The following is a 14549-nucleotide window of genomic DNA, read 5'->3' on the forward strand; positions in this document are numbered from 1 at the left end:
TCTACTGATTGAGAGAGGAAATACTGCAGTATATTGACCTATTTTACTGTCATGATGAGTGAATATTGTCAAAAAATACCACACTAAATAGTGGCTAAACACGACCCCTTTTAATACATGTTAACCAGGAGTCACTCTAATTTATAATCCTGGCATTGTCTGATAAAATCAACATGCATCTACACTAAAGTTATGCTATGCACTATGCGGTTGTTTTGGCTATATTACTTTTTTGTCTCATGCAGCGCACTGCCTGCGTCTGAGTAACAAACTAAAAAAAACAACAAACAAAAAAGTGCATGCGATATTAACAGACGAACCAAGCACATATTAATAATTCCAAACAATCAGTAAGCGACAGGTGCTAGGAAACGCTGTTTTGTACTCATTTATTGACGAGTCGGCTGCGGTGCGGCCAACTGAATGCGTTGCTTCTCTGCCGCTCACTGCACAGAACAGACGCCGAGAGAGGTGACACTTGTCCGGGAAAGTCAGACCTCGCGTTCGCGGGACAGCACTGGCGAAATCTTCCAACTGAGCCATAGCTAAGGTTTATCCAAAAAGTCGCTAGGTTTGTCAGTATGAATATTCTATGGAAAAAATCAGCTAAAAGGGTCTGAAATTTGCTAAATCTAGTGCTAAAGTCGCACTCGTGTGTGTGAGATGCAGGAGCTGATGGCAGGGGGCGGTGGATATTTGTGGCGGTCAATGTGGATATTGTGGATGAGTTCTTCTGTGTCAGCATGTTCTATTAGTTCTACAGCTTCAGTTTCTGAACTTTCACGCTTAGTAACACATACAGCTGTTCCCTCACCACAGTGCAACAGTGAAAAGGGACCCCTTTAAAACAGTGTCGCGTTCCGAACGTTGTTTAAGTGACATATTTTATTGCGGTATTTTAAAAATTCATATCATAACAAAAATAAACACCGGTATTCGGTATGAACTGGTATACCACCCAGCACTAACCTAGACCTCAGTTATCATGATCAAAGCCAGGAAATTTCAGTTTTGACAATATGGGACCTTTAAAACAAGATACATTTCATTGTGTAGAAAAGCTGCATGCGATAATTAATATTTGTTTTCAAAGAATATATCTTGAATTAATTCAAGATGAATTGAAAATAACACATATATGAATAAATTAGGTTTATGCATAAAAATGCTGAAAGGATAACAAAAATGACCTGATCTATTCTCTAAAATTAGTCTTAATATCTATCTTAATATCTCAATTTTTGATTAAAATTTTAATTTGTCTTGTTTTACTTGAAAAAAGACAGAAATACTGATTAAGAATTTTATTTGCAGTGTGCTTGACTCAACACAGCACACATGAAAGTGAATGTTGCTCTACTTTCTGTTTTTAAAGACTGTTTGATCATGTGCTGTATTATTTCCCAAGGTAAATGAGAGGGAAATGGAAGAAGACTTTGAACAACAAAAAAACACACTTGCATTAAAGTGCACGCTTAAATCTGAGTCCCTGAACTTGAGCTGATGCAAGAGCACGAACAAGAATCAAAGCAGCCTCGCATTTTATATTTCATCTCTTCGTTATGTACGAGCTGCTGTGCGCTGGAAATTGGGCAAATACTTTGATTATGCATGACAATTAGCATGCGTGTACACAACTGACATGAATTGCGCTGGTTCGAAAAGAAAACTCTGGAGACAAATGTCCTGTTAGATCTACCATTAAAGTTTAAATCCACTGCAGAGGTCTTGAGGTTATCAGTGTTTTCAGGGTTAATGACCTGCTGCTGTTTGTGTGTTTTGTGCGACAGAAGCTCGCTGTCAGAAGTTGTCCTGTGGGTACGGCCGCCAAGCCCCTCACCCTCATCAAGCCGCCCAGCCAGAGCATCGCCATCTCTGTGGTGCCAGCAAAGACTCCCGTTTCCATGGTGACGGCACACATTAATGGACAAAAGGCATTGAGTTCTGAGACACTCCAGACGTCCCCCATGAACCTCCAAATACCCGCCGGACAGCACATCAGCCGCTCACAGGTACAACTACTCAACACTTTACGAACATCAGCCAGCCACAGATACAATAAACTCATCCAAAGCACTGCCATCACAACCTCTACAGATATACAACAGCATTCTGAAATAGTTCAGCATGAAACAGGAACAGACCCTCAACCTCACAACATTATTACAGTAATGTACAACATCATGCATTGACCGATGATACATTCAACCATGTGGCCTTCTCAGTGTTGGTCAGTTCTGCCTGGAAGTGTTGTCCCCTTGCACAAAGTGTGCACTTAAAGGATTAGTTCACTTCCAGAATCAAAATTTCCTGATAATTTACTCACCCCCATGTCATCCAAGATGTTCATGTCTTTCTTGTTTTCAGGCGCAAAGAAATTAAGGTTTTTGAGGGAAACATTCCAGGATTTTTCTCCATATAATGGACTTAAATGGTATCTAGTGAAACGATCCGTCATTTTCTAAACAAAATAAAAGTGTATTTACTTTTGAACCACAAATGCACATCTTGCACTAGCTACGCGATGCACGTCTGCAAATTCACACATTATGTAATCACGTTGGAAAGGTCACGCATAGTAAATGTAGCTCTTCGTCTGTATACTCTGGTTCAGAAAGGTAGGGTAGGGTGAAAAAGTCCATCTCATTTTCTCCTCCAACTTCAAAATCGTCCGACATTGTTGTTTTACCTTTTTTTGTAAAGAGCGTTTGACTTTCTTTGCACGTTTGCTTTGTAAACACTGGGTCGGTACTTCTGCCTGTGTGACCTTTTGGGAAAATTTTCCACTAATTGTGAAGCCCTAGTTTGTAGACAGAATTTTTTTTTTTTCTGGTTAAAAATTGGGATTGTGCTTATAAATCAATGACTAATAAGAATGATTGCTATTGTTATTACTAAATAAAAATAAACAAGATAAGAAATGTTACTGTTTCACTATTAAATAAAATCAGGGTATTTAATAATAATAATTAATTTTACAGAAAACTTTAATTTTATGGAAAACTGCAGGTGACCTGTGAACATAGAGGGGCCTATAACTATAAATCATTAGAAAGGTCTAAGGTTTTATTACAAAATATTATATTATTATGATAAAATATTTCTTAATTTTTGCCAGGAGGTCAGAAGTCCATGCCTTAAATAGGAAATGTCAGCCTCTTATACATCCACTGAGAAAAAAACTCCTGGCCTGCATTTCCCAAAAGCACCGTAAGCCTAAATAGATCATAGATTCATTGCTACCAATGGTCTCTACAATCAACTTAGCTTATGAGGCTTTTGAGAAATGCAGCCCTGTACACTTCTCAGAGTCCTCTACTAATCTACTATATGTCCCTTTTCATCCAAAAGTGTACTCATTTGGATTCTGTCATGTTTACGTCAAATTACTTTAGAGAGAAATTGTATTTTTCCTATTTTTACCCAAAATAGATTGGTGTGAGCTTTATTGAGTGCTAAACACATGTAATATTACATTCATACTGGAAGCTGAAAGGTGCCTTAGTGCAGAAATTCCAAAATTGCCTCACAGAAGTAATATACTGTATCTTATGACGCTCCAGGAGATCCCTAATATGGATGCAGACATTGAGCTATTGCTGTAGCTAAATTAAAAATAAAGAGAAAAACTGATTAAACATGAAGACAATAAACACACAGCTGTGACAATGCATGGTTTACATATACATGGCTCTCTTTTAGGGCTGGGTATCGTTCAAAAATTTTCGATATCGATACCGATAGCTTGACTTCTGTCTGCGTCTGTGAGAGAGACTGGGAGAAAGAAAGCGTGATTTCCGTAGCCTACATAAAAAAGGTGGAAGAGATGGAAATAGTTTGTAATTTTTTACCCTATTGTTTGATATATTTATTTGCTCAATGTCTTGAGCAATGCGTAAATCCGGCCCCGTTAGACGGCAATCGGAAGTTATTACAAACACTCGATGGTGGTTTAAAGTGAGTTTTGCGTAAAAGCAGAATATAAATCTTATTTATTGTCTTATGTAGCATGATGCTACAGTTTGCATGACTACGCGCTTTCGGTCGTGTAACGTTAGTATGAACGGACATCTGCATATGATCGGAACTCCACGCAGCTCCCGCGCTACTCTATACTGGTGGTATTACAGTACCACGAGAGCTAAAGTGAGCAGACTGCTCCGTGCGCTTTCGAATCGCTCTCGCGGATGAACGATCTGCGCTGCACCTCTTCTAGTCGAACACACCTAGTTAGGTGCACTAAGCTAGTGCTGCAGGCTTATTGGCTCACTTGTATTACAGTACCACAAGAGCTAAAGTGAGCAGACTGCTCCGTGCGCTTTCGAATCGCTCTCGCGGATGAACGATCTGCGCTGCACCTCTTCTAGTCGAACGCACCTAGTTAGGTGCACTAAGCTAGTGCTGCAGGCTTATTGGCTCACTTGCGCTGATGAGATTAACCCCTTAGGTATCGAAATTTGGTACCGAACGACAAGACGTTTTTCGATACTTGATGGTATCGAGGCAATTCGGTCGGTGCCTAAAAAGTATCGAACTCGATACCCAGCCCTACTCTCTTTAATAAAAAAACGGGTGAAGTTTTATTCCAATTAATCGTGCAACTTCTGTAAACAAAATATTGTATTTTTAATTTTTAGTTAAGACTCGACCCAAAGGTATTGGCATAATGTTCTTCACTCACTCACTCACTCACTCACTCACTCACAGTACTGTCTTGCCTTTTGTTGTCAGTTGTCTTGTGTTCAGCCAACAAAACATTAAAAATATGTTTGTCCACAAACGTCTACAGACAAAAAAAAAAGTTTTTTTATTTACTCTGAGATCATACAACACTGGACACACTCAAAGTACAGTATTGCGATACATTTGTACTTTTGCCACTCAGTACTATCATACTATTTTGTTGAAATAACTGAAATACTCTTGTCCTCAAACTTCAGAAAACAAAGCATTTTCATCGTTTGGCAAACAGGTACAGTGTTCCAAAATATTGTACAGTCACCCGTAGCCTTGTTGTTTACATCAGATATGCTCTGGTTGGAGTGTGTCCTGGTGCAGGTCTTTATAAATAATAGCAAAGACCTTCCCAACAGAAGAGACTCTTTATTCGCATGAGTAGTCACCCCCTCCACTGCTTCTTTCACTCTTCCTCCCCCTTCTCTCTCCCTTCCCCCTCCTTCATGCTGGAACGCTGGGATTGTTTTACTGCCTTTTATAGCTGTATTGTTTGGGAGAGTGAAGCTGTTTTCAGCTCTCCCAGCTGTCCACTGATTCAAACCCTAAAACACCCATCACACTGGAGGAGGAGAACCAATCACAGCCTTTTTGTTTTGTTGATGAATACGAGAGGGGGGAGACATCTCAGACCACCTGGCCAGTCATTTGGAGCCGGATAATAAGTCGATTGTAGTCCGGCGTGGATGCACATGCTAACAGCATAATTTCAGCACACATGTACCATATGATGCAGTTTTACAAGCTACAAAAACAACAAGGATAAAACAATAAGCAAATAGTTGTAGTTTGTAGGGTTTTTTAAAGTTTTATTATAAGAATTGGCAACATCTTTACCAAAGTTTGTATGATTGGACTACAGTACATTTAAATGTCATTGTCCAGCTCAGTTCAGTTCTCTTCCGGTAGTGTCTGTGCAGTCAAGTCAACAATGTTGCCAGAAATTGTGTCCCCAACTAAGCAAGCCAAAGGCAACAGTGGCAAGGAACCAAAACTCCATCGGTAACAGAAATGGAGAGAGAAAAACTTGGGAGAAACCAGGCTCAGTCGGGGGGCCAGTTCTCCTCTGGCCTGATGAAACCAGCAAGGTGTGGCTTTATTCCAGGCTGCAACGCACATCAGATTGAGCAGAGGACTCTTCTGGTTCTCGTGGTCTTGAGCCGATGGCCGACAAGGTCTTCACATGGGATCTGTCTCTAGGGTTCGTCTAGTTGACATGGGTCTCTGCTGACATTCAGGGCTGTAGAGGTCGTCTCTAAGTGCTGATCCACCATCTGGGCTGGATACGTACTGGATCCGGGTGACTGCAGGGACCATCCGATCTGGATATGGACTGGATTTGGGTGGCTACGGTGACCTTGGAATAAGAAAGAAACAGACTAATATTAGCTCAGATGCCATTCTTCTAACGATGAAGCAAGTACATCGGGTGTTATGAGAAGTGTTCCCGGTTCCGGCTAATTAATGCAGCCTAAAAATCTTTTAACGGATTAGAACTATAGAAATGTTATAGTGTGATGTGTGTAAGCCAGGTTAAAGAGATGGGTCTTTAATGTAGATTTAAACTGACATCAAAAATATGTAATTGACCTTGACACATTTAAAAACCTTAGCAAAATCTTCAGGATTATTTGAAAATAACTGTCAGGTGTGTTTGATTGGGCTTGGATCTAAACTGTGCTGGTCAGTGACCCTCAAGCACCAGAGTTGCCCATGAGGGTCTGCTCTATGATATAATTTCATGTTTCATGTTGTATGTCATTTTATTTATTTTTTGCTTTTTGGTTGCACCATATGACTTTGGTTTGACATGCTTAAATATGAAATTATACAAATTATAATAAACAATGCAAAATATCATAAACTTACATAAGGTTTTCTTATGAAGGTGTATTTTAAGTAATTTTATATATGAATTATATTTTTTATATATATGTTTAAATGAATTAATAGATAGGGACAAGGAAAGAGCATCTTATTATTAAAGCAACACTATGTCGTTTTTTTTACCTTAAAATAATGTCTCTAAAATTACCTCTTAAAGGCACAGATTTTTTAATTAAAATATCCAAAAACCACTAGAACAGTTTTATATATTTTGCTGACTTGTGTACTTACATTATCCCAAATGTTTCGAAGAATGTTTAAATAAGCAATTTTAACCGTGTCCATAGTGTCATTGTGTCGCCTGCCAGTGACTGAGTAAGATAGAGTTATATCCCTCCCTGTTCTAATTTCTATTATTCTGTTCAATGTTTGCGAGCACTTCTCATTTTTATCACTTCCTCAAGATGAATCGCTTGCTGTATTTCTCATTTTTAAGTCACTTTGGAAAAAAGCGTCTGTAAAATGATTAAATGTAAATGTTAATCTTCATTATTATTTTCAAGTTAAAGAGTATTGTGGACAAATATAATGAATTATTAATTCATTATATTTAATATCATAAATATTTGGTGAGTCAACATGACAATTTACAACCTGAACTAACCTTGTTTTGTCATAAAAAAAAGTCAAAAATATGTAATTGACCTTGACACATTTAAAAACCTTAGCAAAATCTTCAGGATTATTTGAAAATAACTGTCAGGTGTGTTTGATTGGGCTTGGATCTAAACTGTGCTGGTCAGTGACCCTCAAGCACCAGAGTTGCCCATGAGGGTCTGCTCTATGATATAATTTCATGTTTCATGTTGTATGTCATTTTATTTATTTTTTGCTTTTTGGTTGCACCATATGATTTTGGTTTGACATGCTTAAATATGAAATTATACAAATTATAATAAACAATGCAAAATATCATAAACTTACATAAGGTTTTCTTATGAAGGTGTATTTTAAGTCATTTTATATATGAATTATATTTTTTATATATATGTTTAAATGAATTAATAGATAGGGACAAGGAAAGAGCATCTTATTATTAAAGCAACACTATGTCGTTTTCGACCTTAAAATAATGTCTCTAAAATTACCTCTTAAAGGCACAGATTTTTTAATTAAAATATCCAAAAACCACTAGAACAGTTTTATATATTTTGCTGACTTGTGTACTTACATTATCCCAAATGTTTCGAAGAATGTTTAAATAAGCAATTTTAACTAGTGACACGGACCGTGTCCATAGTGTCAAGAGGTGGGTCTTTAATGTAGATTTAAACTGACAGAGTGTGTCTGCCTCCCGAACAATGTTAGGTAGGTTATTCCAGAGTTTGGGTGCTAAATAGGAAAAGGATCTGCCGCCCGCAGTTGATTTTGATATTCTAGGCATTATCAAATGGCCAACATACAATAACATCTATTTTGTGACTCAAAAAATGACATAAAATCACTTCATGTTCATCTGTGTGCATATACGGTATATTAGGTGCTTTTAAAGTCTGCCAGAGTAAGATAGAGTTATATCCCTCCCTGTTCTAATTTCTATTATTCTGTTCAATGTTTGCGAGCACTTCTCATTTTTATCACTTCCTCAAGATGAATCGCTTGCTGTATTTCTCATTTTTAAGTCACTTTGGAAAAAAGCGTCTGTAAAATGATTAAATGTAAATGTTAATCTTCATTATTATTTTCAAGTTAAAGAGTATTGTGGACAAATATAATGAATTATTAATTCATTATATTTAATATCATAAATATTTGGTGAGTCAACATGACAATTTACAACCTGAACTAACCTTGTTTTGTCATAAAAAAAAGTCAAAAATATGTAATTGACCTTGACACATTTAAAAACCTTAGCAAAATCTTCAGGATTATTTGAAAATAACTGTCAGGTGTGTTTGATTGGGCTTGGATCTAAACTGTGCTGGTCAGTGACCCTCAAGCACCAGAGTTGCCCATGAGGGTCTGCTCTATGATATAATTTCATGTTTCATGTTGTATGTCATTTTATTTATTTTTTGCTTTTTGGTTGCACCATATGACTTTGGTTTGACATGCTTAAATATGAAATTATACAAATTATAATAAACAATGCAAAATATCATAAACTTACATAAGGTTTTCTTATGAAGGTGTATTTTAAGTAATTTTATATATGAATTATATTTTTTATATATATGTTTAAATGAATTAATAGATAGGGACAAGGAAAGAGCATCTTATTATTAAAGCAACACTATGTCGTTTTTTTTACCTTAAAATAATGTCTCTAAAATTACCTCTTAAAGGCACAGATTTTTTAATTAAAATATCCAAAAACCACTAGAACAGTTTTATATATTTTGCTGACTTGTGTACTTACATTATCCCAAATGTTTCGAAGAATGTTTAAATAAGCAATTTTAACCGTGTCCATAGTGTCATTGTGTCGCCTGCCAGTGACTTCATAACCCCTCGATTTCCAGTTTTGTTTTGTAGAAAACATGGAAACACCAAAGACGCTTTAATATGTTATGCATTTTATTAGGCAGAGTAGCATTATAACAGAACTTTCAAAGGTATCTAGTATGATAAAACAGCACTGCTTACTTCCGCTGCTTTCCGGAAGGAGCGGAAGCGGTCAACTGTGGCATAATAAAAGCTCCGCTGCTTTCGAGCCGTTTGTCGCGCTCATTCAGCGGCCTCGTTTCACTTCGATGGCTTTCCGCCTCACTCTGCTTCATACTACGACATTAATAAATCTTTAATACATTAGCTCATCCATGAACATGATTTCTGCCTGAGTCCCCTCAGATTGCATCGGCTTTGGGGATAAAGACGACAACTCCCATGATTCCACACTCAGTCACGGCGTCATCTAACTATGCCTTTGTTTCTTTGTTTGTTTTCAATACGTGCCCTCTAGTGGCAAAAAATTACATAGTGTGCCTTTAGCCGGACAAATTCTCCTGCCCCTGCTAATTTGAGCAGCCTCCTAGCCGCTAGAACCACACTCTTCGAGTTCGGGTTGGTACACACAGCCCCGCCCATCCCCTGCCAGCGGAAAGTGTGTCTGCCTCCCGAACAATGTTAGGTAGGTTATTCCAGAGTTTGGGTGCTAAATAGGAAAAGGATCTGCCGCCCGCAGTTGATTTTGATATTCTAGGCATTATCAAATGGCCAACATACAATAACATCTATTTTGTGACTCAAAAAATGACATAAAATCACTTCATGTTCATCTGTGTGCATATACGGTATATTAGGTGCTTTTAAAGTCTGCCAGAGTAAGATAGAGTTATATCCCTCCCTGTTCTAATTTCTATTATTCTGTTCAATGTTTGCGAGCACTTCTCATTTTTATCACTTCCTCAAGATGAATCGCTTGCTGTATTTCTCATTTTTAAGTCACTTTGGAAAAAAGCGTCTGTAAAATGATTAAATGTAAATGTTAATCTTCATTATTATTTTCAAGTTAAAGAGTATTGTGGACAAATATAATGAATTATTAATTCATTATATTTAATATCATAAATATTTGGTGAGTCAACATGACAATTTACAACCTGAACTAACCTTGTTTTGTCATAAAAAAAAGTCAAAAATATGTAATTGACCTTGACACATTTAAAAACCTTAGCAAAATCTTCAGGATTATTTGAAAATAACTGTCAGGTGTGTTTGATTGGGCTTGGATCTAAACTGTGCTGGTCAGTGACCCTCAAGCACCAGAGTTGCCCATGAGGGTCTGCTCTATGATATAATTTCATGTTTCATGTTGTATGTCATTTTATTTATTTTTTGCTTTTTGGTTGCACCATATGATTTTGGTTTGACATGCTTAAATATGAAATTATACAAATTATAATAAACAATGCAAAATATCATAAACTTACATAAGGTTTTCTTATGAAGGTGTATTTTAAGTCATTTTATATATGAATTATATTTTTTATATATATGTTTAAATGAATTAATAGATAGGGACAAGGAAAGAGCATCTTATTATTAAAGCAACACTATGTCGTTTTTTTTACCTTAAAATAATGTCTCTAAAATTACCTCTTAAAGGCACAGATTTTTTAATTAAAATATCCAAAAACCACTAGAACAGTTTTATATATTTTGCTGACTTGTGTACTTACATTATCCCAAATGTTTCGAAGAATGTTTAAATAAGCAATTTTAACCGTGTCCATAGTGTCATTGTGTCGCCTGCCAGTGACTTCATAACCCCTCGATTTCCAGTTTTGTTTTGTAGAAAACATGGAAACACCAAAGACACTTTAATATGTTATGCATTTTATTAGGCAGAGTAGCATTATAACAGAACTTTCAAACGTATCTAGTATGATAAAACAGCACTGCTTACTTCCGCTGCTTTCCGGAAGGAGCGGAAGCGGTCGACTGTGGCATAATAAAAGCTCCGCTGCTTTCGAGCCGTTTGTCGCGCTCATTCAGCGGCCTCGTTTCACTTCGATGGCTTTCCGCCTCACTCTGCTTCATACTACGACATTAATAAATCTTTAATACATTAGCTCATCCATGAACATGATTTCTGCCTGAGTCCCCTCAGATTGCATCGGCTTTGGGGATAAAGACGACAACTCCCATGATTCCACACTCAGTCACGGCGTCATCTAACTATGCCTTTGTTTCTTTGTTTGTTTTCAATACGTGCCCTCTAGTGGCAAAAAATTACATAGTGTGCCTTTAACCGGACAAATTCTACTGCCACTGCTAATTTGAGCAGCCTCCTAGCCGCTAGAACCACACTCTTCGAGTTCGGGTTGGTACACACAGCCCCGCCCATCCCCTGCCAGCGGAAGAGTGTGACCTGCTTTACGGCATACGTAAAGCAGGTCACATATTTTACTCGTAGCCTGGGTGGAGTTAGCCAACAGCTAATTATAAGACGAAATTATCTAATATGCAAGTCTCAAAACCAACGCAATGTGTACCATGTCTGTTTTCGACACCCAAGATCCAAAAACGAATACCCCAGTCTACTTCACGTCTGAACGGTTATTCAAATAAAAAAGGCTCTGTTACTTTACAGCCTTTTAAACTTATGACAGTGTCTGATGTATAGGCTATTATGGACATTATGGCTACATGATTATGCGGACAACATTTTATTCTATTATACAAATGACACCCTTTGCAAACAATGCTACATATGAACTATGCGAGCAAAAAACTAGGCAAACATACTACCGTTCTTTTTGTCTCTGTAGTTTCCAATTCTGGAGTAACACTAAATAAAAATGTGTAATGATATTAGTAGAACATAGTGTAACACGGGCTACTTTACCTGGTCGGTGAACATACACTCTTAAAAATAAAGGTGCTTCAAAAGGTTCTTCACAGCGATGCCATAGAAGAACCATTTTTGGTTCCACAAAGAACCATTCAGTCAAAGGTTCTTTAAAGAACCATCTCTTTCTTACCTTTTTGTAATCTGAAGAACCTTTTTTCACCACAAAGAACCTTTTGTGAAACAGATGTTGAAGGTTCTTTCTGGAACCATTTAGACAAAAAGGTTCTTCTATGGCATCGTGAAGCACCTTTATTTTTAAGAGTGTAGTTTCCAAACGAGGTTTCTCCATTCGCCGGTTTCGTCAGCTTGCTCAACAAATTCATGTGTATTGCGCTGCCCACGGACAAGCTTATACAGCGATAGTATTTACGACACTGGTAACAGACAATTGCGCTTATCAACCAGATGGGGGAACGGTGAGCAAATGTTACATGGTGTTGCTTTAACTATAAAATGTTTTTTTTTGTTGTTGCTATTTTACAATAACCCATGTAAAGGTTTAGGGTTGGTTGGCCCGAAATGCATTTTTGTGTTTCACTGCACTTCTTTTCAGTTGTTTTTCCATGTAAACATGTCCTAGATGGCAGTCTTTAAGACACTGTGTCAAATTAAAAGTTCAAATTCAAAACCCCTGTGCCTTCTTTTCCATTCATCAGTGTTAGTAAGCGTTTTGACATGATCTGCATCTTTGACGCTTCCAGTGTAGACTGCCTCAAAATGTTGCCATCAGTTGTATCGAGTGTAGCCTTACAGAGGCTTTCCAACCACCTAAATGGAGTTGGGCTCTGTGCCGATGTTTATGCCCCGGTAAGTCAGCATTGGGGTACTGCCCTACTAACAGCACAGTAGCACACGCCAGTCCAAAAAGCATCACTAATAACTCCCACACACCAGTGACACGGCAAGTGTCAAGTGTTAATCGAATTACACAGCGTCTACATATGTGGAGAGAAAAGGGGTGTTTTGATGACACATTTTGACTGCTTCATTTCACTTCCAAAAGATTATTACTATCCTGGTTCAGCTGGCATGTAAGATCATATTTTTGATTTTTTTGATGCGACACAAGTTTTCAATATTGTAAAATAATACATGTTAGTTTAATGTTAGCTTTTTAAAGTTGTTTGTTTGTCTGTCTCCATGGTTGAAGTCTGCTGTCCTTTTCAGCAAAGGGCTAATTTAAGTCTGTGTGGGAAAAAAATGTAATGTATATGCATTTGGTCCAACTGTAGTGCACTGTAGTTTTCCCTCTCCATTTATAGAACACTCATCTCTCATTTCCTCTTAGGCCAAAGTTCTGAAGATAGTGGCTTTATTAACTATAGTATTTTAACTGCTCACAGTGCCTCCATGTGGTGTTTGCTGGTACTGAACCACTAGTGAGAGGAATAGACAAGTCATTGTTGAGTTGTAAAATATATATACATGTATTTTTTTATGTTATTAATATTATAAGAACTTCTGTGTTAAGAGCTATTTTGGTTTCATCATGTACAGGTTTTTGGTTATTTTGGGTATGTGAGAAAAGTAGAGAACTAATATTGTCATAGAACCTGTAGATATTTTTGCACCGGAATAAGGAAAAATGTGTATTTATGGCAATATCACAATCAACAACAATATATACTGTATCTGATTCCTTAAAGGAATATGGTTTAAATTTGAAATAAAGTGATTAGTGCAAACATGAAAAGAGTTATTTAATTGAAATGTAAAATCAAGTAGCAATGTGACTAATGTAGTACGCCTGTACATATACTACATAGAACATACTATTTAAATAGTTGCAAAGTAAGAGTTTATTCAGAAAAAGTACCTACTCAGAGAATATGCGATTTCAACGTTTTTTTTTTATTTTTTAACTGATACTGTAGACATCAGCGTCAGATCCAAACTATGAACTTTTATGCAAGTTACTTCAGTGATTATTTGAATGTTTGTATCATAATAAGAGACGATATCGAATGGTTTACTGTTTCTAATGCAGTTTCATATGCAGATTTGAATTTTCAAATGACACCAGTGTGATCATGTTTCAGAGGGTTAATAAATCAGTCAAACTTGTACAAATTAGTATAAAGAAATAACTGTACCGATCGGTCTTCCAACCCACTGATCCACGGATTTATTTTGATCAATAAATGAGTTAAACTACCTCACTAAAACAAAAGTCATCACCTGAATCGCCACTTAATGACTGACTCAAAATGAGCCATGAAATGAGTCAATCCCAAGAGCATGTTTGTGTACCAGTTTTTGTTTCAGTTCCCTGAAAAGCACAGTTAGAAGAACCACTTCATGGAAATTAATCTGGCTCTTCTGTCCTGTTCGGCTGGTTAGCATGAACAGCAGATGTCAACAACTGAAAGCAAGGCAGACTCGGTCGAATGTCCACTTCTGAAGCCAGATTGGTTGCTGTCCAGGAAGGTTGTTCTGTGTGAGAAAGGCTGAGACTTGGTTGAACACAAATCATTCAAGTGTTTTTGCAATGAAAGGTAGAAGGGAAACCGGTCTGTAGTTCTCTAAAAGAGTTGGGTTAAGAGTGGGTTTCTTAAGAAGTGGGGTTATACGAGCCTGTTTAAATGCTGAGGGGAAAACACCAGTGTGAAGGGATGTGTTAACGATGTGAGTG

General features: G+C 37.2%; 1 protein-coding gene across 2 annotated transcripts in view; it reads left to right on the forward strand.

Annotated features, from left to right (window-relative positions):
- The window catches only part of LOC107562147 (PHD finger protein 21B-like), an 83866-nt gene that overhangs the window by 33162 nt on the left and 36155 nt on the right, over positions 1 to 14549 (forward strand). For both annotated transcript variants that reach the window (XM_016246729.1, XM_016246728.1), the window contains exon 2: positions 1791 to 2012. In XM_016246729.1, coding sequence (XP_016102215.1) covers positions 1791 to 2012 — 222 coding nt within the window. The remainder of the gene's footprint in view (positions 1 to 1790; positions 2013 to 14549) is intronic.

The sequence above is a fragment of the Sinocyclocheilus grahami genome, unplaced genomic scaffold, assembly GCF_001515645.1.
Source record: "Sinocyclocheilus grahami isolate Dianchi unplaced genomic scaffold, SAMN03320097.WGS_v1.1 scaffold809.1, whole genome shotgun sequence".
In the NCBI taxonomy this organism is placed as follows: Eukaryota; Metazoa; Chordata; class Actinopteri; order Cypriniformes; family Cyprinidae; genus Sinocyclocheilus; species Sinocyclocheilus grahami.